Source organism: Falco rusticolus, chromosome 1, assembly GCF_015220075.1.
Source record: "Falco rusticolus isolate bFalRus1 chromosome 1, bFalRus1.pri, whole genome shotgun sequence".
NCBI lineage: Eukaryota > Metazoa > Chordata > Aves > Falconiformes > Falconidae > Falco > Falco rusticolus.
This window is the reverse complement of record NC_051187.1, coordinates 104,017,042-104,044,272: the sequence shown is the minus strand read 5'-3', so window position 1 is coordinate 104,044,272 and position 27,231 is coordinate 104,017,042. Positions and strand designations below refer to the sequence as shown.

The 27,231-nt window shown below is 37.2% G+C and overlaps 1 protein-coding gene across 9 annotated transcripts; it reads left to right on the top strand.

Annotated features, from left to right (window-relative positions):
• Positions 1-44: 44 nt before the first annotated feature.
• ZGRF1 (zinc finger GRF-type containing 1) lies at positions 45-27,231 on the top strand. Of its 9 annotated transcripts, XM_037393312.1 has the most exons (30): positions 49-123; positions 692-789; positions 1,250-1,440; positions 1,559-1,639; positions 1,763-1,819; positions 2,271-2,456; positions 2,833-4,573; positions 4,712-5,017; positions 5,339-5,421; positions 6,597-6,770; positions 7,482-7,578; positions 7,658-7,764; positions 7,973-8,093; positions 9,038-9,702; positions 11,168-11,306; positions 11,802-11,986; positions 12,460-12,647; positions 13,229-13,368; positions 14,532-14,678; positions 16,717-16,831; positions 17,648-17,907; positions 19,118-19,277; positions 19,934-20,011; positions 20,900-21,047; positions 22,048-22,175; positions 22,441-22,564; positions 22,979-23,155; positions 23,283-23,417; positions 24,042-24,303; positions 25,699-27,231. In XM_037393312.1, exons 3-30 carry the CDS (start codon positions 1,420-1,422, stop codon positions 25,800-25,802), a joined length of 6,129 nt encoding a protein of 2,042 aa, XP_037249209.1. In that variant the 5' UTR covers positions 49-123; positions 692-789; positions 1,250-1,419; the 3' UTR covers positions 25,803-27,231. The 9 variants fall into 9 exon arrangements, with proteins under 9 accessions (XP_037249169.1, XP_037249155.1, XP_037249177.1 ...); XM_037393280.1 differs by having other exon boundaries at positions 48-123; positions 692-777; positions 1,360-1,440; positions 2,833-5,017; XM_037393303.1 differs by lacking the exon at positions 6,597-6,770 and adding an exon at positions 6,091-6,159 and having other exon boundaries at positions 2,833-5,017.

The following is a 27,231-nucleotide window of genomic DNA, read 5'->3' as shown; positions in this document are numbered from 1 at the left end:
CAGGGCGCGCCGTGGCCTGCGAGCGTCGCGGCGCTGTGACGTCACGCGCGCTGAGGCGGGAAGTTTCGAAAGGAGGAAGGGGACGCGGCGGCCGCCATTGTCCTGCGCCTCTGCCCCGGGTAGGTGAGTAAGACTCGGCTGTCTGTTGGGTCCCTTCAACGCAAGAGACGATCCCCGGGATTGGGGGGTTGCTAACGGCGGTGGGTGTCCACGCCGGGAGGGGCGAGCTTCTGCGGCTGGGCTCGCTCCAGGTCAGCGAAACTTATGGGGGTGCGGCCCTGCGTCAAACACCGCCGTGCTGAAGGAAAAGCTTATGGCTGGTGGGCTGAAAACGGCTTACCGGGCCTGCCTCGGCTATGTGGAGAAAGCGGGTTTTGCACATCCGTATGAATGTGCTAGCGGCGCTCTTGTTCATCCCCGTTCCCATGGCATTCCGTTTTCAGTTAAAGTAAGCGTTCGCATTCTTCCAGCTGCTTCTAATAGCTAAAGGAGCAATTCTGTGACCTTTAAGGGTGTCTTTTTCCAAGGGTTTGCACCTTGCTAAACACCCGGGAACTGCCAAGAAGGTGGCAGCCGTAAGAAACGGTGTGAATCTCTCTCCTTTCTTAATATAAACTGTTTTTTACTAATTCACTGTCTTAAGAGTAGTGCACAGTCTTACCTTGTCTCCCCGCGATACTTTCCATTGCAGTGCTGTTAATGGATTGAACTGAGGCCGCAAGCGCAGATCTCCAAGTGCAAATACAAATCACAGTACTGATCAAATATTATAAGACTGTATGTACAGCAGTAAGTCACAGCTTCTGGAGATGTGTTGTTTTCATAATGATTTGTTCCCAGTTTCATTGCCAAAGGTTATATTAAAGGTTCTTGTGATCCAACTTTAAATAATGGAAGAGGCTTGATTTCATGGGTAACTAGGTTTGAGAGTCAGTTATCTTTAAGATGAATTAAGCATGCATGATTAGGTCCAGAGTCAATAAGCTTGTGACAAAAATATTCTGTTAGTAGCTTCTGTGGTATTTTTTTTTGCTGCAAGTAAACATGTAGGATAATTTGTTAATTCTGAATACCAATGTGATCACTGGAGTTTGAGCGTTGCCAGCTGTTCATTTAAATAAACTAATTCCCCTGACAGAGAATATGTAATTTTTTACCAGTAGTCTTTCTCTTAGCTTATTTTCAAGGTTTCTCTTTAAAATGCCCACATCAGCTATACCCCATTGTTTTGACATTGTCTTGCATCTAGCACTCTTCTTTTGAGGAGACAAAAACCCAACAGTGAATGGACATCTATTTTTTTTTCTTCAAATTTTCTTCACAACTGTGGTGGTTCCTGAATGTTTCCCTGTCTCTCAGGCTGTATGAAGATGTGAATATTTGTGAAATAAGCTGTTGGATGACTGTTTTGCCAAAGCAATGGCTTCTCAAGAATTTACTGTGAGTCTTAATGCTGTGTACGATTAAGTAGAAATAAACTAAAAGATGCTGTAGCTGCTGTATTATTTAAACATTGTCTTTCTTACTATTATTTCAACATTTTACACATTTAAAACAGGTGTTATATACTCACCAAAAAATGAAAAAATCAAAAACGTGGCAAGATGGAATTCTGAGGATTACAACTGGCAGAAATAAGGTGAACAACCTGGATTTAATACTGTTTGATTCAATATTATCTGCCACTGCTGGACTGTCAGTGGCAGTCTAGTAGATCTGCAAAATAAAATTAGTTATTTAAAGTTATATTTTTTCATTGCAGGCTATCTTGTTTGATGATAAAGGACAATGTTTGGAGAGTATTTTTGTGAAATCTCAGGTACGTTTTGTTTGGAGTTTTGTTTTTATGCGTGATTGTGGTTTGTGTTTCAAGAAGCGTTTCAAACTCATTTGGTAGCTAAGGTAATACTTTTTCTTATTGTGTATATGAAAGTCTGCTGCAATGCAAATAATGGAAAACAAAAATTTATTTTTTGCTATTTATTGATAGGCCTTTTTCCAGAACCCGTGTAGAGGTTTTATGGAATTTTATTCCTATTGGGTAAAAGCAGTGTGTTACCGTGATATATTAAATAAGTATAACTTGAAACTAAGTGCTAATGCTTTCTAGTATTTTGTATCTTTTAATCTGATTATTTATATGGCAGCTGTGATATACTGGGTATACATTTCTGAATTTTTTATATGTAAGTATTTAGAAGACTGTGTATTTGATTGTTATTTTTTCTTATGTAACACTCACATACACACTGCGGCTTTCTCTTTTCTAGGTGAATGCTGGAGATAATTTAGAAGGTGAACGATATTTGATCACAGTGGAAGCAGTAAAATTGAATGAAAAATCTTTTGAAGATCAGCCAAGGAAAGCAGAAGCTCCAGCAGTGGATAGAAATGGTGTAAAACCTGGTGTTCTGCCTCCACGACATCTGTCTGTTGGCTTGAAAAGGAAGTTTACAGTAAGTCTTTGTTTCCAAAGTTATATCTGATATTAACATGCATTTTAAAAGACAAGGGGCACATCTTTTAATGAATGGTAAATATATAAATAGTCTTCCTGTATTTTTGGAACTGTAAGCCGGAACGTGTTACCAGTAGCTATTTTTCTTGAAGTTTACTAAGTCTGTTTGATTTAGCAGGACTGCTGTTGCAGAGGTTGCACTGAAAATCACAAAGGCGTGAGATTATTTCTATCCATCTGTGGAACAGTCATGTGCTACATGACTAGAATATATTTTATGAAGTGTGCCCTATTGTCAACATTTGATTATGTGTTGATTATGTGAAAATGTGAAGTTGATTTCCAAATAAATTAATTTAAAGTTTCTCTCCTAGGGTTTCCAAGGGCCACGCCAAGTTGGAAAGAAAATACTAGCAATGGAAGACGGATTAAAATCAATGACGTTACCTTTATCTAAGCAGTGTCAGGGTACTTTGTCATCCAAGTTTTATGTTACCTCTCCATTATTTTCTACAGTTTCTAAGAAGGATACAGAAACAAATATGTTTGCAGACTTTCATGAAGATGTGTGTATGGGTAACGATACAGAGCACATGTCTGTCTCCTCACTGCTTTCTGCTCCATTTCTTGACAGATGTGAGAAGGCAGAGAAGCAAAACTCTGATCAGTCCATTGTGAAGCCAGAACCTTCTCAAATTACTGGGGACACCAAATCTAGTAGTCAGACAGCTGGTCACAGGGCAGCATCAGGCAACATAAGGAGCACAGCACAGATAATTGCTCTTTTGAAGTCTAAACCAACGCAAGGATGCAGAGAGCAAACACCCGCAGTCACAGAATGCCTTTCTAGGTTTCAGGCATCAGGAAACACAGGTAGCTTACATAAGAGCACAATCCTGCATGGTTTTTCAGGCAACAGTGCCAAAAGACTCATGCAAAATATTCAGGACCTGCCTTTTACGAAGGGAACTGTAAATGATAAAAAGGAATGGAATGCTGAAATGCTTCTAAATTCATCTGAACAACCTTGTGTTAAAGAAGTCACAAGACATGACAAAGAGGCAGATAATTTAAGTCACGACTTACAAGATCCCTGCAATACAAATAGTTGCTTCCTACCTGAATCCATTGTAAGTAGAATGAGTGACAGTCAGTTTGTCCTATCCTCAGGTGACGTTTCATGTTCAGCAAGTCCAATCACCTCTGAAAAAAAACACTCCAGATACAGAGGACGTTCAGTGACTAGCAGTCCTAAGGAGGATTCATCTGTGAAGTTGCAAAGTGAGCTTCAGCCCAGACAAAATCCAGGAGAGCCTAGTGATCTGCAGCTCTCTGAGGACTTAACATTGACTGAAACTGGAATTGTAAAGGAGGAATTAAGTACACATGGCAAAGACTGTGGTCTGGGTGAACAGATGATGGAGGTTAACTTCAGTCTACTGGAGGCTTTTGATTTTAATGACACCAACAATGAAGACCTGTGTGAAAGAGATGTGAGTAAACTCACTGAAGGAGGCATGCTTTCACAAAGTCCAGATTGCTTAACAGAAGATGATGTAGCACAAAATGCTGCACTGAGGCTTCATTCTTGCTGTCAAGTAGTGACGCACAGTAAAAATGGAGAAGTCAAATGTTCAACATCTGATGGAGAGAATGATGGAAATCCCTGCGCTGGGGTTATGCCATCTCAGCTTTGCGACAGCGATGTCGGAGATACAGGGACAATTGCAGAAGACTCTGCAAACCAGACCAGATTTGAAGTGGAACTTTTGGATGATGGATGCAACATAAAAGAAATTAATGAAGGCCAATTAAATACTGAAGGCACAAACAAGAAGGATCTTGATGGCTGTGCAGTGTGTACCGTTAATGGCATGTCACAGATAAAAAGCAAGCACTCTGATCTCTTTCCTGGAGACGTAAATGTTAATGAATGTCACCCTAAACTGAGTACGTTTGAGAAAACTGGAAGTATTTCATGTATTTCTACCAGCAGAATAACTTCTGCAGTGGACAAAAAGACCGAAGATGATGTTATACAGCTTGGATGCCTGAAATCCCCAGATGTTGATTTAGAGCGCTTCTGGGGTACTAAGACTGATGACATTAAACCAGGTAGTCCTTTGCTGGCTTTGTCACAAAACTTAGATCCTAGCTATGGCTCATTCCAATATATTGCAGACCACCAAGACGTGTTTGGTGTTTCACATAGGGAAGATGCTTTAATTTCCAGAAGTTCTGTCTGTCCTTTAGGAAAAGGCCATTCATCTCTACACGAAACAGAAATAGATGAAAATGACTTTGAAAGTTTAGAGAGCATAAATGCCTCTCAGGAAGCCTGCAAAGGTGAAAGAATAGGAACGGATTGCCTGAAATGCATGGCAATGGCTGACAATTCATCAGATCTTCCTGATTTGGTAAACAATATCACTCTTCTAAGAGCTTTGACTCAACATAGCACAGCATTAGAAAGCTTACAAAAGATTGAGGAAAATAATAGCACATTATATGAAGCAGAGACTTCTAAAGAGATATTTGAACACCTTGTGAAGGCTAAAGGTTAGGTCAGCTTCTATTTTGAAGTGAATTCTGTATGACTTTATCTGTTTGACTGTACTCTTATCTCTCCTGCTAGGCAATTTCTGTTCAAAAATTGTACTTTTGGAGTGATGCATTATGAAGGTTCCATCATGCAGTTTTTAGTATTTAAAGCAACAATGCAGCCTTCAAGTCTGTGTCTTTGCTTGCTTTAGTTCAGTTAAATCCTAACTATGCAATTATTTGCATGGGTAAGGTTTGCAAGCCCAGTAAATATTCAGATGTTTGCATGTAAAAAGAATACTATAACTGTAACTTACTGTGCCTTTCCATCTTTTGTAGCTATAAAACAGTTTACGGAAATACCTTACTCAGAAAGTATACAGGCATCTTCCGGTTCATACTTTGATTCTTCTGGCCTTATGGTAACCAATTTTTGATTACATATCTATCTGTACAAGATAAATTCATTTTCTACCAGGCTTATTGAATAAAATTAATGGTTTATGAAACTATAGAGGTTGAGCTAGTAATTGCTTAGAGGCATTGACAAGGAAGTTGATAGAAAACGGAAGATGTCCTCTTGTGGACCCTATTGCCAATAAATGTTCAGGAGGCCTGATGTATGACAAACTCAATGCAAATTGTAATATTTAGTTATGTTTAATATCACATTAATAGTGTGGTGGTGCTTCTTCCCTACCCCATCATCTTTTACCATTCCTTTTTCTTTCATTATCTTTTTGACTGTAGGCTTTCTAGGAATTTTAGCACTTGAGTTGAAATATGCTGGCAAATCTGTTTGTATCTGATGATTTTTGTCCAGTGCTATTAACAGTCTTCTTCTTTCAATCTGTCAAAGTGAAAGAAGATTTAATTCTCTTTTTCCTGACCCATGTGAAAAGCAAATGTAATTTCTTATCCTATTATGGATTGTTCTGGCTTTCAAACAAAAAGGCTGTAATTTAAAATGCTTTCCCTTGTATAAATACAAGATATTTTTTAGCTTAATTTTAAATGGTTATTGAATTACTAGACTAATTAGCTTTTGATACTTCTGTATGTAGCCCAACTGTGTGGACAATTTATTACAGAAAACAGAGGCATGTATTCTACCAGCAGCAGCCCAAAGACAGCCTTGGACATCTGACTGCCAACTAAAAGTATGATTTCTGTGGAACTGAAATATAAATAATAGTGTTTCTTAAATTTCAATTCAGTGGTTTACTATTTGCATTGTGTTACAATAAAGCTTAATAGATATTTAAGCAATCTCATAATGGGCTTCTTATCACTTTTTAGTACATTTTTCTATGGGAGGTTTTCCACTGAGAGTTTTAAACTCAAATTTTACAGTACAAAAAAGAAGACTCAACATACTACATCAGAACATCATTTTTCTGTTCACAGATTTGTGCAAAAACTATTGCTGCTGAGTTGCAGGAGTGCAAGAGAAAGAAAAAAGTGTGGTTTTTTTTTCTTTTCTGCACTTTCCAACAAATTTTTTTTGTTGTATGCATGAAAAGCACCTTCATTGACTGTAGATAGTTTCAGAACAGTACTTATTTTCAGTTAATGATAATTCCATCATATTGTGTAGCCTGTTGTGTTTCAAGGGCACCAAGTAAAAGGATCAGCAGCTAGTGAGATAATGTTGAGAGCTCCCTGCTCCCAGCTAGGATGGCAGCAGTACCAAGATAATACAGAGTTTGCAGCTGAGAGATTTTTGTCACCCCTGTTTTCAAGCAATTATGTCTTGTCTGACTTCAGAGAGGTAAAACAATTTTTTCAAAGTTACTTTTACTAACATTAGTGCAAGAAAGTACCCTGTCTATGTAGTATGAAAGAGAGTTCATTTTTAGAATACCACAATCATATCAAAATTGCTAAGAACTGAACATAGTGCTTTGTGGTTAAAACTTGAGTTAGACAATTATTTTTACTTATTTTTACTTTTCTTCGCCATAGGACTGTGCATTTGTAACTTTTTTTTTCACTTTGAAAAATGTACATTGCCATACTGTGTGAGAGTAAACAGAGAGATTTCTTCTAGAGAAAAGTGGCAGAAAGCTTTTATAATGATTGCTTCCTAGTGTTAACAGTGTAATATTCACCTCATCCGAATTTGAAATTTGGCATAAAATTGTTAGAGAGTTCCAAAGCAAGGGTTAAAATTTCCTTCCCTGGATTATGATTCTGTTCCTCCTGGACACAAAGAAACATGGCATGTAACATGAAATAGAATATTTTTTTTCTAATGCAGTTTTCTATATTTCAGTATTTCAAATAATGGAAGAAAACAGATTTTTCATTTTTTTATTTCCAGAATGGGCTAGAAATACTGAAGAATGATATTTAGATACTGAAGAATGATGTTTAGGAATAAGATGATATTTAGGAGTAAGATTCACATAAAGGTAAAATTTATATAGAGGATGAACAGTTTAATTTCTCACAAGTTTTTGAATGTACTTTTTTGGTCAAGTCTCCAGGTTCAAGAAGTCCTCATGAGGGTGATATCAGAGAAGAGAATTTTGAAAAGCAGTCTAATGTTATTGAAGAGTCAAGAATAGATCAGTCCCGTAAGTGAAAGTAGAATGACAGCAACTGGCCTCACAACAATGTTCTGCATGACTCCTGTCCTTCCTGTATTTTTCCTAGCGTTGGCATTGAATATGTATTCTGAAGTTCTACCACGGACAGTGTCAGACTCAATTTCACATTCTGATTTGAGACAAACACAGTGGACTTCATGGGAACCTGACAAGGTGTGAACTAACTGTTTCTTCTAGATCTTTTTGTGGTTTTATTTCCTGTGTGTTCATGGTAGCAATTCCTTATTTTTGAAACTGTTTGGTCTCAACTCTGAGAGACATTTCAGTTGTTTAAAACAGTGACAGAATGCAGTGACAAAAGAGCTATAATCAAGGGTTTTTTTCCAGTCATTCACTTGACATGTTAATTCTTCATCTGTAGGTGATATCATCAGTGGAACTGACTTCCCCGCTTAATCCAGACTCTACATTTTCTCCAGCTTCAGGAAGTGGGGAAACTATTGGAGATATGCAAGAGCCTCTGATACACAGGATGTTGCCAAGTGAGTCAGAACTTCGAGATTTGGTTGGGGGTTTTTTTTCAGTAAGAAATTATAGTTTATAATTGCACTTCACAATATTTTTTTCTGGAAAATCTCTGAGGGTTTTGAAGCATAGTGAGTTGCACTATAATAGACAGTTGCCCTGGCTGCTTCGTTGCTGAAATATGCTGAGGTGTGTCTGGGTAACTGGAGTTTGATTTGTGCTTGTCACACGTTTTTCATAGAGGGGTGTGTTACATTTTTAAGCACAATTTTAAACAGCGTTTTCCAAATCAGCTGAAATAGCCTTGAATTCCATGTTCCACTCCCCCTTCCCCAATTATATTCTCCTGGAAGAGAGCGATTTTAATTTTACAAAGAAAAACCAGCTTCTAGTTTGGGGGTGGGGGTGAAGGCTGTAAGCTAAACTTTTAGTTTATATTAGTGTTTTCAGTTATTTACCTGCTTTTAGTTTTCTTCCATATTCAGCTGTCATCTGGCCCACTTTCAGTTGACACCTATCAATGACTGTCTTATCTATAGTGAACTTAGTCAAACACAGTTTTGTGGGTGATCTTGGAACAAGGAGCAAATGTGAAGCTGGCTGTTTTCCAACTGGCAGCTGTCACTGATCTGCCAAGAATGTCAGATTTATGACCTCTAAAATACAGTAACATTTAAATAATTTCTACCAAATGTTTTCTTTTATACAAATAGAGTGCTTAGAAATGTGTTCCGAATACAGGGATTTAAGTATATTGAAAGAATCACAGTTTAAATTGCTCATGTGGTATGGAAATTTAGTGTGGTGCTGCGCAGGCATGATACAAAGACATTGCCAATTAGAAGACAGGATGTAAAAGAGAATTTAGAATTCTTTCCTTGTCTTAGTTTTTTGTACGTCTGAAGTTTAATGTACCATCCATACTTCTACAAGTTGCTTGTAAGATGTATTTGCCCTACAGCACAGGAGAAATCCAGCTATCCAGGGGAATGCAACCTCTCAAGATTCAAACGCCCAGTTAAAACACGAGCTCGAGTTCCGTTTGTCAGTCTTCCTGCCACTGAGAAGGTTCCCGATGCAGTTTATCCAACTGACAGTGAGGAGGTCCAGCAATCTTTTGAGTCTTCAGTAGTCAATTTATGCAACGAGTCAGCGGTATTTCCTATTAGTGCTTTTGGCCCTGGGGACAGAAATTATGAAACCTCTGTGTTTGGAGAGTATACGGAAGATGAACAAAGGGAGTTTGTACAATCAGTATTCCCTAATTTGACTTCACAATATAGACAAAGCAAGTGGCTAAAATATCAAAACATGGCTCAGTGTGACTTGATAGCTCAAAATAGTGATGATAGCGAAGTGACTGATGACATCTGTGCTGAGAATGTCCTTGGAATGCTGCTGGGTGATACAGGAGAGAGCAGTGCCGTGAATAAAAGCGCTCCCGGCTCTGCATGTCTACTGACAGCAAAGAGCATGCTTGATAAATGCTGTGCAAATACCAGCAAGGAAGATTTCATTTCAGAGAGGAAGTTACTTTCTCTGCACTTAAGTCAGACACCTTTGGCTGAAGCAACACAAAAGGTGTTAAGTCATCTGAGCTGCTACACTGTAACAGGATACGGCCAGGTGTGTAACTGTTCAAGCAAATACAGTTACAAGTGACAGAAACACATTTTTCTGGACAAAGTAACTGCTTTTACCTGATTTTCTGCAAGATACTATCAGTATGATTGGATGAAATGTTTCTGCATACCTAGTAACTCAAGAGAGTCTTAGCTGCGGAACAGCAGCTGTTAATGTGTATTGCATACAGTGCCAGATGCAGATTTTTAATCTGAACGTTGATAGCAGGAGGATGAAATCAGCTGTTGGGCTGTTTTGTCATCTATAGTTGGTCAGAACGTGTTTTCAAGAACTGTTTTTCTTAATTGTGAAATCGACATTGTTTTAATTATCTCTGATTTTAAAATATTTTAAATTTCTTCTGTTTTAACTGTGGTAAAGTAAGTTATGGCATTGAATAAGCACCTAAAAAATTAGCACGACTGATTATGACCAGTAGACTGTCTTAAACAAATGGAGTAAATCGGAAAAAAAACCCACCATACCAACCACATGTAGTTTTAAAAGTTGTTAAATGATTGTGTTTGAGAGTTAATGCAAATATTAGATTTCTCCTCTTTATTTTTTTGACACAAACTTAGAATGCTGTGTTTTCTAGTTCTTTAAAACTGTACAGTAAAATATTCATGTGAAATATGTGGAAACAAATAGTGTATTTCATATAGACACTAGTATACACATTATGTATATATATGTAATTAGAATATATATTAACTGTATATACTGGATTTTAAAAAGCTTATGAAGAGAGTTATCGTTATGATGCCCCCTGCAGCATTGATAGGTGGAAGAACTAGCTCGATGGCAGGCACAGGGATAGCTTGTGGTAGGCACACTTTCCCCAAAGCTCTCTAGTCTGGTTCTTCCTTCCATAGCCTTGTACTACCTTTGCTACAGTCTCATCTGATTAATTTATTTCTGTGCAGAAATAGTGTTAGAAACAGGGTTTGTGTGCTCCTTCCCTGTGTCCAGTGCTCAAAACGTGATTTTGAATTATATAATTTACTCTAAAGCCTTTGAAAGTATTACCTGTGTTAGTGTAAATGCAGGCTGTTTGTCAAGGAGCAGATTTTAACTTCATGGTACATCCCAAATGGCAGTCCGAGCTCTATACTGTAGCTCCTGGTATGCTTAATTTTACTCCTATTGGCAGTCCAGTTGAATTATGCTCCTGTATTTACAGTTAACAAAATCTGCAAACATTTGTGGTGAAGGGATTTTGTATTTTGCTTTTAGAAAACTGATTCTTCATTGACAATCTTCATGTTGAAGCTTCTGGTTGCAGAATGAGGCTCCAAATTGTTTTCTATTTAGTTGTACTTACTAATGAGAGCACAGTATATAAAAGCAAAAGAAAAAGAGAAGGAAAATGAATAGGTTTTGGTGTATCTGCATAGTAGCTGTTTATCAAATGTTGTCTCATTCAGGGTTTTGCAAGTTTTAAAGGGTTTATTTTTCTGCTTTATAGGACATAACAATTTCTGAGTTGTCTTTTCCTAATGTGGATAAAGTAAAATATGCTGATCTTCCTAAAAGAAAGATTTCCATACCAACTGTTTTTGAGTCTCATGTTCACTACAAACAGATTTTTAAAGCTGCTCTGACAGGTATGTCTAAAGACCATGACATGTAAAATGCTGTCATTTTTAAACTGAAGCTTCACAAAGCAGGATGAGAGGGAGAGAGATCATCAACATCATCTGTTGGAACAACTCTGTGCATTTGGTTTTGGACATATATGCTGAAATATATTTAGTCTATACCCAAATGCTAAGACAAACCAGTACATTTCTGTACAACTATGTAACCTTGCGACTGTTTAGCGGTCTTTAGATTCCTATCTAAGCTTTTCATTTTTTAACATATATTTAGTGTTTGGATATACTTAAATGTGATTGGAATGAAAGTAGGGCAGTTAGAACAAATTAATTGCATGTGCAATATTTGAATTTTGCAAGTCATAGTTTATTTTGGGGCTCTTTAAATTTTTGATTTAGATTTGGGATTGAAAGGTTCAAGTGAAAATGTATTTAATGTTGTATGCTTGTGTGACCATTTTAAGGTTGTACTAATTATTTTTTTATTCTCCTTTCTATGTTAAGAGCAATTAAACATAATGCTATTTGGGTTGTCACAAAGATTACACAAAGCTCTTTCAAAAGTGGATGTATCATTTTACACATCACTGAAAGATGGGCAAAGCATGAGCAAAGAAAGCTGCGTTCCACTCTGCAGTCACATGCGTCCTGCTAAGCTTGTTATGGTTAAAAAAGAAGGTCAAAACAAGGTGCTGTTCATTCCTCATTTGTTTACAGTTTTGGGTGTTCATTTGGGTTATAGACTGCATTGTGCAAACAATTACAGGGTAATTCTGTATGATTTACAATTGCAGGTTCAAGTGATGTGTTCCAGAGATCACTTAAGATCAGTTGTAGTATCCACTAGTGTCCAGAATTGTTGATGTAATAGTTTTCTCCATGCAGAAACAGCTTTATGTATGTAGAGAGAAAGACCTGAATTTATAATTTTCTAGGTTATATGGGATTTCTGTAAGGTATGAATACACACGCTGTCTTCAGATGGCAAGTCCTGGGAACACATTTGTATTTTGCAGCCAAACACAATGAAAACACAGGTGTTTATCTGATTATTTCTGTGGCAGTGAGTATTGGTCCGTTGCTTTACTTTTTTGTTTCTCCTTGTTTGTTTTAATGTGCTAATGGTCTTTTTTTGTTTGCTTGTTTGTTTGCTTTTTCCCAGGGTCGTTTGTTCTATACCTGTGATGCCCCAAAATCTGAGCAGTGTTTGTTTTTCAAGTGGATAGAAGATGTGAACCCCTCGCAGATAAAATCCAGACCTAGTGCAGTGCTTCATGATATGAAAAGTGTTGGGACATACCTCAGAAGTCAAAATATTGCTCTCTATGAGGGATGCCAGCTCTTGGTGAGGTATTCTGAAACACTATGTGCTTTCCACAAATGCTGTGTGAATTACAGGATTTATAAACAGTCCAGTAGCTCTGGATTTCAGTAGCATTTAACAGACACTTTCACTAACAATGTTTAAAGAGGCCACAGTTCTGTGTAGAAATGTGAAAGCCTGATTAGTGAAGGAATAATATTCACGCCAATGGCATTTCAGGTTGGCATTCTTCAGCAAGAAGCAAAACTGCTTACCAGCAACTTGAGCAATTGCTTGATGAAATCCCTTAGAATTGTTGCATTTGAATTACTGCTCTTTTAATCTTTTGTAAGAGTATTTGATTTGTTCTTTTAGTGATTCTAATTTTAATGTTAAAAATCCTATGTGGCTTAACTGTAGGGGAAGCAATTGAATTATGGCTGAATATGAGAGCAGTATTTTGTATTCAGGATAACTGCATTTAAAACTTGGTAATGTAAGATGATGAACAGCCACCAAGATCTGCGCCGTATAGTTTGGTCCAATCTGTGGAGCTTTCTTCTTTTGATGATGAATCCAAAATGTGCCAATCATTTACATACTCCTTCTTAAAATTATAATTTAACAGGAAAGCCTTTGAAGTTCAAGCACAACGGTGTAGTAAGTTCAAGAAATTTATGAATACACCTGATAGATTTGATGGTGATTCCAAAAAAAAGTTGTACCTCAAACTAAGTAGAAAGGAGCATTATTCTTTCTATAGCAAAGGTAAGCAAACCTTAAGCATCAGAATTGTCCATGTCATGTTGTAATCTAAAGAGAAAAACTGAATCCTATTTTTAAACTCTTGACAACCCTGATAATTCAATTCTCATTTTAGAAGAGCAACAAAGTATCTTATTAATTAGTCTTTTATTGTAAATGTTAAACTATCTTAGAAAAATGTAAATTCTACATCCTTGGGTTTAGAGTATATTAAATCGATGAATCATGAACTTTTGAGAAAGCCCAATATTCAAATAGACGATATTTAAGGAAAACTTGATGTAAAAATTGGTATTTCAGTAGTTGTTGCATACCTCTTCTAAACTATCAAAATGTCACAAAGTTGGACATTCAGTGATTTGATCCAGATAGTCTCAATAGTTTGTTTCACTTCAGTAATTTTTTAATTCATATCCATATGGTCATAGTTTGTTCACTTTGCTGTTGAAAATTATACGAAGGAAATCAGGCAGAAACAAATGTGTTTGTGCACAGTTTATGTTCAGACTGAAATGTTCTAAGACATCAGGGGGTTGTAACTTCAAGTTCTGAAGCTCTGCATGGGCAAAACTTTTACTTGTGTATGATATTTTTTTTTTATTGTTTTTGTTACAGGCAAAGATATATGCACCATTATTGCTCCTAACTTAGAAATCTCCCGTGCTGTGCTCTGCAATTTAAGATATAGGAATAGTGTAGCAAGCTTTAGCTTCATCAGATATGCCAAATAAAATGGAACATTTGCACGCTTCAGTATGTGTTGGTCTTGACAGGGAAGGGAAAATGTACATTTATTTCAGTACTTGTTATTCTTTGGCAAGTCTGGTTAACTAGATTTGTAGTATACTTCAGTGATTTGTTCAAAATACTCTCGAAATTGATAATGCTTCAGATTTGTCAGAAGTCAAACACTGCTAAGTGCACCAGGAGAGAACTTTACAGTTACCCTCAATATCAGACAGTAAATGCTGGAAGAATTGCAAATTATTTATTCATTCTTTTAGAGCTGAACTAAGGCTTCTTTAGGGCTTTGCAATAGCCCCTGCTTTCATATTAGCAGTGGATTAATTTGCAGCATAGTAAATGCTGAGCAATTTTGTCCAGCTTGATTTTCTTTGAAAGACAGCAGTAGAGGAAGCTTATGAGACTCTATATTTTTTTGACAGATGATATTTGGGTTATTTCGAAGACTTTGAATTTTGATCCTCTTGATACTTTCATTGCAAGTAGTGCTTTCTTTGGACCATCCTCCAACAATGAAGTGGAATTACTACCACTGAAAGGCTACTGTCCCTCAAACTGGCGATCAAATAGTGAGTTCTGCACCAAATGATTCAGAATTGCAGGAAACAACTGTCGAGGGAAAAATTTGGCCAGCAATGAAGGATGAGATTAGAATTTCTGAAATCTAATACATGCTTTTAGTCACAGTATTCTTTTCCTTGTATTGTTGAATATGTGATTTGAATACAGTACTTAATGCAATTAAGCCTGTAAAGTATCTAGTAAGAAATTCTAAATGGGTGATAAGAAATGAAGATAATATAAATAATGTAGTAAATAATACACTGTAGAATGCAAGTTGACTGTCATAGCATAGGTAGCACGAATATGTTGTTACTGTCCTTGAAAAACAAACAGAAATCCCAAACAACTCACCATGGAAAATTTATGTTTATATAAAAATCCATCTATTAAATCTGTGACTTGGCTTTCCCAACCTTCCTTTCTGTGCCTTTGTTGCTATAGTCTAGAATGACTAAAATTTTGGTCTTTCAGAATTCAGAAAAACCAAATTTGTCTAGTTTTAGGTTTTTTCAATATTGTATTTTAAAAAGAAAATATTACTAAACCTAGCACTGATGGTTTTTAAAGAGCTGCTGATTTTTTTATTCTTTAGGAAGCTGTTCCCAACTAAGTTGCAGCTGTCCTTCTTTTTGTTTTTAACATGTTCATTCGGGGGTAATTTTGTGATATTTTGTCATCAGTGCTTTGCAAACAGTAAGGTTAGTGCAGAGAGAAACAGTGTGGCTCTGCTATAGATGCCACAGAAAAATGACAAATCTGCTGCCAAACATGATGCAAAAGTTTATTTTTGCTGGTGAATTGAGCTGAAGTCCTGGCTTTGTCTTGTCTTTTGTTGTTGCTGTAAAAGAAGGAGATAAAGAATGTCTTATGTAGTCATTCTGAAGCTAGTAACAATATACCTTTGCTTACATTTTTTTTTAATGCAATGTGAAAATTGTGTGCTTTGATCACAAAAGGCAGGTGAATTGAGTGTTTTAAGTTAACAAATTAAGTCTTTTTAGGCTTTCTGTGTACTCCTTAGGGAGAGAGTTCCTGCAAGGCAGAATTCAGTGAGCCTACATTAAACTCCTGTTCTGAATTACATTCAGAAGACCAAAAGCTACGAAAAAAATAATACAGGACGATGCAAGTTCTTTGTGGGCATACATGCTATCAAAATCATGGACTTCAAATACAATTGGAGGTGGTTTTGTTTGTTCCCTGAATGTTAGTTGCAGGACTGGATCTCTCGAGCAGTCAGTCTGGAAGAGTTAGTACACAGCTTTTCAGTCAATGCTGTTGAATTCAAGGAATTTTGTTTTTTCTTAATAAATTTTGGTCCTAACTTTCTCTGTGTTCATAAATACAAATTATTTCATAATTCTATAACGATTGCAAAACTAAACCCATAAGCTGTATGATAATAAAGCTTTAAGTAATGTTTGGTTGTTGGCAGTGATAACAGCAAAATAGAGGTAGGTGGGTTAGTAAACATATCAGAAACCTGTTACTGAAGTAATGCCCGAGTCCCGGAACCTTAGAAAACTGGGAGTGAATTCAGAAAAATATAATTGAATACTTGTTCTGTTCTTATACTCTCCCCTAGGCATCCACCTCTGTACAGCTGGGAAACAGGCTAGATGGAACTTGAGTCTGGCCCATTGGAGGTGTTCTTATGTTCTTGTCTTTTTTTAAGAAAACATTTGCTTAGCTATTGTGATACAGATGGTATACATAGAAAATTCACTTCCTAAATTCCAAAGCTTTTTAAACATCTCAAGTGTTTCTAAAATGAGTAAGGATTTTTATTTATTTAAGCTTCCTTCCCAGAAGGTTCCTAATGTCGGAGTCAGAAATACTTCAAAATAACACACCTTTAAAAGAAGGGCTAATAGGTCTCTCCTCATCTATTATATTTAGTCAGACATGGTAACAGGGTTAACTTGGTTTCTGTTACAGGAGGCTAATTACTCTTTTGGCATTGTGTAGTTAATTTATCTAGCTGATCTGAAATTTTGGCTGATTTCATTTTTTCCTAATTTTATTTTTCTGTGGCCTTTTCAGTGATTGTTCATGCCTTGCTGGTTTGTAATGCTAGTGGTGAGCTTACAGCTTTAAGGAATATGGAGGAGCACTTCAATCCATCTACGTTACCACTAATGCCATATCTATTAAAGATGTAAGTTACTCTTTCAGTGATACTGTGAGCATATAGTATGTCAATAGGTACAGAAGAAAGCCCCACAGAAATACTTTTGAGTTTGTCCTATTAAAAAGTAGATCAGAAAAAGTACAAGGCATGAACTGCTGACAATGCAGTTTTCATTTATGTGGAAATGAAAATATATCACTTGCTTAACTCTAACTTGATTGTAAGGTTCGTTCTTAAAACTTAACCTGCAGCCCACATTTTACAACCTACAGATTTATTTTGGCTATTATGATGACGATTAGGCTGCTAGCACAGTCACTCAGTGATCTGTATTAATGTATATGTTTCACAGGGCTTCAGTGGAACTGGTTTTCCTTCCCAAATTTTAGAGTAGTTTGACATAACACCTAAAAATAAAAGATGTTCTTGGAGAATCAGAGCAATATAGGGATATTTCCAAGACTGCTTATGATTCACTGTATAAAAAAAGTAATTAAGTGAATCCCTGCTACCTCTGACTACATTCTTCTACCACTCTTAATTCTGTCAGTATCGTGGCGTTGAAGTCGGTCAGATTGAAAGCGTTAACATACAGCAAGAACGATAAACCCCAAAAGCCTGTTTTGTATGGTCCAGCTTTCACCCAGGGAAGTAATAAAGGGTAGGAACATACAGCCCAGGTATATGGCAGGGTGCAGGGGGCAGGAACTTTTAATTTTCAGCTGTTAATCATAAAGCCTCAGCATTTCAGTGTCAGGCAAGTAGGAATATCAGAACCATGAGAGGAAAATTATACATAATGCAGTATTATACCACAGCTTTTGACCGTTGTATTTTTCTTAGGAATTTTCGTTCTGAAAATGCTACTAATAGAGTCAACAAAAGAAAATTTATTCCACCTGCCATCAACCTGAAACGCACAATGACGTATGGACCCGTCAGCACTGAAGTGGCAATGGAACTAGCTAAAAAGATGATCCAAACGTTCTTGTTGAACCCAGATCAAGCTACATCACTGATTCGGATAGCTCAGATGATGACCTCATGTGAAAATCTCAAACCAGTGGAAGAACACCAGATCTTGCCTATCACAATTATACATGGTATATAGTAAATAATTGTGAAATTTGCTGTTGTTGTATCTTTGCAAAAATGCTAGTTAATATGTAATGCCAGTGTTAGTGGAATACCCCTGAATTCTATCAGTGATGAAATAGTAAACGTCTTTCCTTAATCATACATTCACAGTTCCAGGCAGACTTAAGGGGAGATTCTTATGTCTAGGTAAATGCTGACTTATTTTAAATGCCGTGCAAAAGATGAGCTTGAATAAGCTGCTTCTGTGTATGGAATATACTTTTAAACTCTTCTGTACTGCTGCTGTCCTCACCTACTTTGTGCATTTCCTGAAAATTCGTTTCTTGGATGAGGCCCCTCTGATAATGGCCATGATGTTATAACATCCATTCTATCAGCCCAGAGCTTTTGATCCTTGATTTTGCATTCTGCCTTTTGCAGAATTTCACATAAATATGGAGTTCTTTCCTAGCACAATCAATACAAAATATTAGAGTTACTTAGTGTCTTCTCCTTATTTTTTTAATATTAAACCCACTTTTTGTCACGTATCAGCTTTGCTAAATTATCATATAAATTTTTTTCTGTTACGCATTATTCCTTGCTGGTTAATACTTCATTTTCTCTTTGTTTTATCCCTTTTCAACATGTAGAAAAAGGCTAGTAACATCTTAGTTCAAAGATTTATTTTTTTTAAACAGTATTGAAAAGCAGTTACCATACAAACATAAGTTTTCAGATCCTGTCAAAGTAAACACGTTGACAGTAATGATACTTTTAGTACAGCTACCACTAGACTTAAATTGTCTGAGCTTTTGTTAGGTTATCAGGCATATTAATCTAGTTTAAATTATAGTCGTTCCAAAATAATACTCTCAGATTCCTTATTCACCCGCAGACATGGTATTGAGGGATGTGCATGCAGATACTTGTATTATTTTAATGTATTGATGAGACTCCTTAGCAAGTAATGCATGTATTCAACCAGAAAATTTTGGAATTTAGCTTTCCCTCCTCTGTATTTTTTTGTAAATTCACTGCAGGCATTAAATGCGAAGTGTAAGGCAGCTGGTTGTCCCTGAATACTTAGTGCTGCTGAAGCAAGCACATGGCAATGTTTAGGCAGGAATCAGCATACTATTTCATAAGATAAACTTGGGTTACAACAATTGATTAAAACTGTACTTTCTAGAAAAATTTCACTTGTACCTTTGTCTTTTTCTTCCAAAATACCAGGTGTTTTTGGAGCTGGCAAGAGCTATCTGCTGTCTGTTGTGATTTTGTTCTTAGTACAGCTCTTTGAAAGTAGTGAAGCTACCAAGGGTCCAAGGCCAGCTCAGTGGAAACTTCTGATTGCTTCTTCCACTAATGTTGCCATAGACAGGATACTGCAGGGGTAGGTTACTGAGATTTTTACAGACTGTTCCAAAAACAATAGTGCATTTATATGATAAAGATAATTTTGTTGATATTTCCGGTATAACACTTAAAAAGGATTGCGTTCTTTCCCTAGAAAGTGTCCCACACGGGCTTTAATTTTACCCTTGCTCCTCTGCACAGCACACATGTTAAAAGACATGTAAATTCATGCAGCTAGCCTTACAGAGACTAATATTGGGCTCTACTCTCATCAGATTTACTATTAAAATCCATCATGGCAGAAATAGTATTGCTCAGGAATCTTTAGGTATTAGTAGTAGGGGCAGGGAAAGGAGGGGCTGGAGGGAGACACTGAGTCAGACTTGGGAAGCTTCAGCATGAAGCTAACATGAAGTAACTCGTGGTTTGGAATGATAGAGGAGGGAAGGGAAAGTACAAATGGAAGACTGTTTATGAGAGGAGAATCATAAAAGCATTAAGCATTTTTGAGACTAATCATGATGAGGTAATTTACTTTGATTTACTTGAATTGTGGCCTGAGTTACTTCATCTGGTTAATCGCAGAAGTTTGTATTCTTTGGTGTGTCCGTTAGCCTTTTTAGAACCAAGCTTAAATTTTTCAAAGTTTCTTTTTACATTTCTATAATGTGTATCACCTCTCTTTCTTCAAAGTCTACTTGATCTTGGATTTGAGGATTTTATCAGAGTGGGAAGTATTAGGAAAATCACCAAAGCAATTCTTCCCCATAGGTAAGAATCTTATTCTTCGAGGGATGTGAAGCAATTCTAAGATTCATGATAGTATGCATGCTGTAAAATTACTGTTTTGAAGTCATTGAAAATGTGACTGTAATAGGCGTATCTCAGAGTTCCCAGTGCCCCGCACAGTGGAAATTTTTACCTTGATTTGGGAATGTCACTTGTAGCAGAATAGAGCTAATGCTTTTAAACAGGAAGGAGTAGAGGAGAACAAATAATGTCAGTTACAGATTTGGGAGTTTACACAAGGAGGAAAAGCAAAACGGACAGCCTTGAAATAGATACATACTGCTGTAGTGATAAGAACTAGGAGGAAGTAATCACAAATTTAATGTTCAGAGAATTAATGGTAACAACTCATGAGTTCTGTACTACTTATCCAAGTTATCTTTGTTACAGTGTTCTGGGGTTTGTCTGTTAACTACAGACAAACTACTTACTAAAAGTAAGCAATCTACATAGTACTCTCAAACACAATTTGAGAGAACAAAGTTAAGTTCAAGATGAATAAAGGTAAAGTTTCCATTCCTGGGTGTCGGTAGCATACCAAGGGTATAAGAATGAAAAATTTCCCATAGTTCTACTCCACTCTCAAGTCAGCTGTGTACTTGGAGAAGTCATGTATTACATATATGTCTCTGGTTGGGATGGTAGGGTTTGAGCTGATGGGATAAAGTTATCTTTACTTCATTTAATTAAACTTTTAATACCTGGTTTAAAACAGGGATTATACTAGTCTGTCTCAGCTGGATTCAGAATAGGTTAGTACGTTGTTGTAAAGTACTGGTGTGGATACATTGTGATTATTTTTCTGTATTGGGTGCTGAAAGCACTACTATTTTTAATCCTTGTAATGCATGTTTCAAAATCTTTCTGAAGTTTACATGCTGGCTCAGGAAACGATAATGAGCAGTTAAAAGAGCTGCTTGCTCTCATGAAAGAAGATTTAACTCCAACTGAAAAAATGTATGTAAGGAAGAGTATCGAGCAACATAAACTGGGGACCAATAAAACTATACTGCAACAGGTACAGTCAAAGTGACGGGATGGGAAAGTGGGGATTCGCTGTGTCTTATCCACAGGGCCCAGCAAACGGAAGCTGGGAATCCCCTCTCACACTTGCCAAGCTCCTAGTTCTGAAAAATAAAATTAATATTGGGACTAGGATGGGTTTGACTCTACAGGTATAGCTTAGTGTCTTAGCTGTGTATGACTTCTGAGTTGAACATGCAGTTCCTGTTTAGTAATAGGAGACAGAAACCCTTTTTGAACTTTATTGTAATCTGATTTAATATTACCAATCCTAGTTTACAAGAGGGGGAGAGTAAAAATTCTGAGCACAGCGACTCTGTAGCTGTCATCCTGAAACAAATCTGTGTTGTCATAAAGGTAAAAGATAAGGACTGAGCTAAACCTGTCCTAGAGTTGAGTATCAACTGCCAAGAAAACTTCAAATGTATTTTAAGTAACTTTTCATCCAACTATTACCTTTTAAGATTTAAGACTTCCTGTAGAAAAACCTTCTCAATTTCTGTCTTTCCAGTTTTGTCTTTTCTCCTTAGACCTAAACTCAAAAAATCCCAGCTTGTTGTAGAGCAGTCGTAACAAAGCAGATCTGAGCAATCTGAGTTTCTTGTGATTTTTTCCTAGTGGTCATTGTGGCTGCTTTTGCTGCTGGGGCTCAGAAGTTTTGACGAATTGTTTGATCTGAGCTCTCTCTGTACCAGACCAGATCTAGGTATAAAATACATGAATCTGTGAGTGATTCTAATGTGTAAACACCCTGAGCATAAGAAATGGTAACTCTGGGTTGATCTCTATACATACACAGTGCCTTTTAACTGGAAATCAGAATATAATTTTTTGAGATCCAGTGAGTCTACTACACAGCATGCAGTAGAACTGCTAGAAATTAATTTAGGTGTATTCTATGGTCAAAGGTATCTATAGTTGTGTACTGCACAGAGATGAACTATTAAATGATCTTAACTTTTTGTCTACCCATTTTCCCCTCACTAATAACAAAGGTAAAAGTGGTTGGAGTGACCTGTGCTGCCTGCCCGTTCCCTTGTCTGAATGCTCTTAAGTTTCCTGTAGTGATGCTGGATGAGTGCAGTCAGATAACCGAACCTGCTTCTCTCCTTCCTATTGCAAGGTACAGCCTTCCTTTTGTGTTTCAGCAGAGAAACTTTCAGTTAGCAATGATGCAACCTCCAATAACTGCCAAACTTACACATCTTTTTAAGACCATGAAGTCCAAGGTCTCAATTTTTAATTGAGGCCTGCTCTTCGGTGCCTTCCTTGAGATACCATGTTATTTTACCTGTGGAAAGATGGTGATGGAGAAGGGAGCCCAATGGAACATCATCTTTAGAACTTTTTTTTTCTCCCCCCCCCCCCCCCTTAACATTCTTATTTAGGTTTCAGTGTGAAAAGCTAGTCCTTGTTGGAGACCCTAAGCAATTACCACCAACTATTCAAGGGTCTGAGAGTGTTCATGAAAAGGGATTGGAGCAGACTCTCTTTGACCGGCTTTGCTTAATGGTATGTACTACTCACTATGTTTTTAGTAAAGATGGAGGGTGAAACTGCAGGTCACTGAAGTCACTGGAAGAGTTCTGGTTTAGATATCGGAGGACCAGCAGATTCCATTCTAGTGCATTTCTCTGTAAATGTCATTTTCACAGTGCATGGAAATTTAAGCATAACAAATGTAAACCAAGAATGGACTGAAAAACAGTGACAGATTCTGCCTTCTGATCTTTTTGTGCAGTTTTCAATTCAGGTAGAAGAATCAGAGGCTATGTATTTGTTCTAGCTTCTGTTGAAGTGATTGTATGAAGGTTAAGCCAGCTTACTGCAGGAATTTTTTCCACTTTCTTGTTTGACCTAGCTTTCATTGTAAAATATTTAGTAATTATTTTTTCTAGTCACACTTTCTATATCATAATTTTTTAGGGACATAAAACAATACTTCTTCGGACACAGTACCGATGTCACCCTGCTATTAGTGCCATAGCCAACGAGCTGTTCTACGAAGGAAATCTGATAGATGGTGTTTCCGAGAAAGATAGAAGTCCTTTATTGGATTGGCTTCCAACACTATGTTTTTATAATGTTAACGGGGTAGAGCAAGTAAGTTTTTAAACACTTCTTGTATAAAAAAAGTCAATGCTGTAGTTTTTCCTCCATACTATTTCTTTCTTGCATTCTGCTGTTTGTTAGAGCTAATTAAGTTGAAAATAATCTTCCCTGTTTCCAGATTGAAAGAGACAACAGCTTTTATAACATGGCAGAAGTTCATTTTGCAGTCAAGCTCATCCAGGCTCTAGTTGCAAGTGGAATAAAAGGATCTGCAATTGGTCTGATTACTCTTTATAAATCACAGATGTGTAAGGTTTGTATAATGTACCATCAATACAACAGTTTTCTTAAGTGTATTTGTTTATTCTAAACAAAGGCTCCATTTCAACTAGGAGGAGTCAAGTAGAAGTGAGAAACAAATGCTGGATAGGTAGACTAGATACTTAAAAAAAAAAAATATCTGTTTTTTCCTTTAAAATTAGTCAAAATCTTTTAATCCAAACATGATTAAAAAAAAATATATCTTTTCATTTGTTTTCCTTCCACATGCATTCCACCTTCTTGGAAAACTGGCAAATTAATTTTCATCAATGAATTAGGGGGTGTTACAAACTGGTATGTGTTACAAGGACAGGTAGCAGAGGCATCTGCTTAGCAAGGCTGCAGCTGTACCTCACCTAGTCATCCAAGGCATGACGTGGGCTGCTGGGATAAGTAAGCGAAAGCGCTGGTTGCCACACTGAATGCACCAGTATTTTGTCAAATCCAGGTTCACTGCATGTATTTTCCTGTGATTAGCTGAGGCTTTACTGTCGTTGCAGTCGCTAGTTTCTTAGTTCACATCTAGTGCAGACTCAAACTTAAGTGTGTTCACTCGAGACGAGTTATTGACTGTGAGTAGCATAACTCATCACCATCCATATTCATTTGTCTACAGACTCAGAATTTGCTTAGCGACATACACTCTGAGGCTTTTGAACTTAAAGCTGTCCAGGTGTCCACTGTAGATGCATTCCAAGGAGCTGAGAAGGAGATCATTGTTCTGTCGTGTGTAAGAACAAGACAAATTGGGTTCATCGACTCAGAAAAGAGGATGAACGTTGCACTGACGAGAGCAAAGAGGCACCTGTTGATTGTTGGAAATCTGGCCTGTTTAAGTAGGAACAGACTGTGGGGAAGAGTAATTCATCACTGCAAAGGTAGTACTTTCTTTTCCTGTATTTTTGAAACCCTGCAGCTCATCTTCTTTAATTAAACTACGCATAATACACTTTACAGTGTATATATACTACATAGTCTATATAGTATGCATACTATATAAACCAGTACATTTATTATATATAAAATATAGTATACTGCAGGAAAATGCAAGCATTTTCAAGTGTGCAAGCTGCATGTTTGCAATTTTTTCTGCAGACTGGTTTTATACTTCAAGGGTATTTGTTAATCAGTAATGAGACTTCTTTGTTCGATGCCATCAGCTAGCTACACAAAGAGCACACTCGTATGGAGAGTTAAAGCCCACTGCTGCATTTCTAGTCCTTGCCCAGTTTGCTTTTACATAGTAGACCCAGGCAAAACAAGTTATAAAAAAATTCTTCTATACAGCAGTATTTCTGAATGGATAGTACTTAAATATAGGAAAGAAAAATGCGTAACACCTTTTTGCAATAGGGGCTTACCAGTTTTGGAAGATAAATTTTGAGCTGCTAGGAAAAAAAAAAAAACAATCCTATTGGAGATCAGCTAACTCTACAAAGTAATTTCTGATTGCTTTGTTTACAGGTCTGGTGAATATGTGTGTTTTATTGGACCACAGAGGGAAATAAGAGTTTTTGAAAATCAGTTTTTTACAGTTTCTACATCTTTGCTGTGAAGATTACTGTAATGGAGTATTTATGTTTGAAAGCGAATCCTGCTTAAAAAAAATAAACACACACACCCCCCCCCCCAAACAAACAAACAAACACCTTATGGTGCCAGTCTCCGCCCCTTGCAATTTTGCTAGAAAGTGTTTACAATGCCTGAACAGCCCCAAAGTTGTGTGCATCTCTCTCTTACGAGTTTCCAGCTTCATTAGCACTTGAATTAGTCCGCTTTGAAATGGGCAGTTTGTATCTCAAAGCATTAGTTACATTTAACCATAAATTCTTCCATGGAGGTTTCCTTTGACGTAGAGAAGGGAGAGATGGAATAGTGTCCAACTCCTTGAAGTACATTCAATAAACTCTGGCTGGATCTGACTCCCCAGTACTCACGGAGGCTCCCTCATTAAGAGGCACATCCCTTTTTGGAGCAGGTGGGCCCTTATCTTAGCAGATAGTACAAAGGGAGTGCTCAGTCTCTAAAGCAACTGGTAGTGAATTACTGCAAGAATAGGTACCAGAAGAGTAATTATTTTATTTACCTACTTGGTTGACCTCCTTCGAAGGAGGCATCTCATTAACAGTTGCACTCTGAAGAACAGTTTTCAAAGTAGAAATATTATAGCCATTTGACAGGCTTGGGGAAATAGATGTTTGCATCACCAAAGACTAATTACATGATAAATGCTGTAAAGTGAGATATAATTACCCTGTTTATGTTGCTTTTAGGATGGGAAAATGGATTGCAACATGCAAGCCAGTGTGAGCAGCAGCTAAACGAAATTCTTACATGTTACTTGGAGAAACGGGAGGAAGAAGCACAGAAAAATTAAAATGTATGGCCGTTTTCTGAAGAAAAAATAAATTGTGTGTCTATAACAATTACTGGAATGATTGCAAATCTAGTATTTATAATAAATGTAATAACTTTTTGTTTGTATCTCAGGGCACTGATACTTCTGTTTTGACCCCTCTTTTGTGACTAAAAATAAATAAAGTTGACTCTTATCTGCTTGATAATTGAAATCCTTTTTATGCTTACAAGGTACCTAATTGTATTCTTAGTGTTTCATTATTCTTCAGATTAGATACATGTAACATCATATCATAGAGCAATTCTTGTCATCTTGTATATTTACAAATCAGTCACATCTAAGAAAGACTGTAGCTGAAACAATGAAAAAGATAAATTAACACAGAGTAATATTACATGTCCTTGGTCTGTGAAAGGTTTGGATGTCAACAAAAAGAAATGAGAACCAATGACCTGTATCTAGATTTTTTTACAGGTTTTAGGATAAGATCAGTCAGCTGTGTTTCAAAACTACAAAAAAGCTGAATGATTTTGGTTTAGAAAAAGACTGTTATTGTGTCAGAAACACTATGACAAGAAAACATGTTCATCATCTTTAACATGGCAAAAATTTTTGTAGGCTGTGTCAAAGTGCATAGAAGAGGCTCAGCGATTAGTGTACAAATGGTGGGGAGAAGTGGGAAAAGCATGGACATCATAAAACTTCTAGATGCTGCCACACTGTTAAATTTCTTCCAGAGAAGACTGAGGCACTCCAGGGAGCCTGCTGTAGAGCAGGCATCCTCGTAGCACTGAAGTTCTTTGAAGTAATTTTCTACTTTCTTTTTATGCAGCTTTGAAATGAACCGCTTGGTGAGAAGCTTATTGCAGTCAGTGATGCAGATGTCCCTGGAAAGAAATCAGGATTGTGGGAAATGCTGAACTTCAGAATACTTGCAACATGTGAGCTGATGATGGGACTGGTTAGCCAGGGACGATGTAAGAAGGGATAAAGAGGGGAAAGCTTCTCTGTAAGGACAGTAATTGAGGTTCTTGCTATGTAAGTAAGCGTGTGTGCGTTGGGAGCGGATCAGTCAGTGAATTGGACCAGGAATCTTATTTAGCTGCCCTGGGTCACTGAAGGTGAGGGTCAGTGCTGTAGTCCAGCAGCCTTTGGGAAGGACATTGATGGCTACCACTGCCTCACTGCAGGGGGCGGGGAACGGCCTTGCTGAGGGACAGTTATACATCCTCTGGTGGAGTGTCTCAATTGTTTCTTCTCACAGTGTTTTGATGGTTCTCAGCTGAGCAAGAGGGTACTGGATTTTAGATAGGTTATGGTATTATCCTGGGCAGTTGCTGTTTCCGAGGGATTCATCGGTACCTATCCTGGAGAAAAAAAGAAGTAGTTTATGCCTGTAATATGCAAGTCTATTCTAGCCATAAACTGACCCATTGCTTGCCAGAAA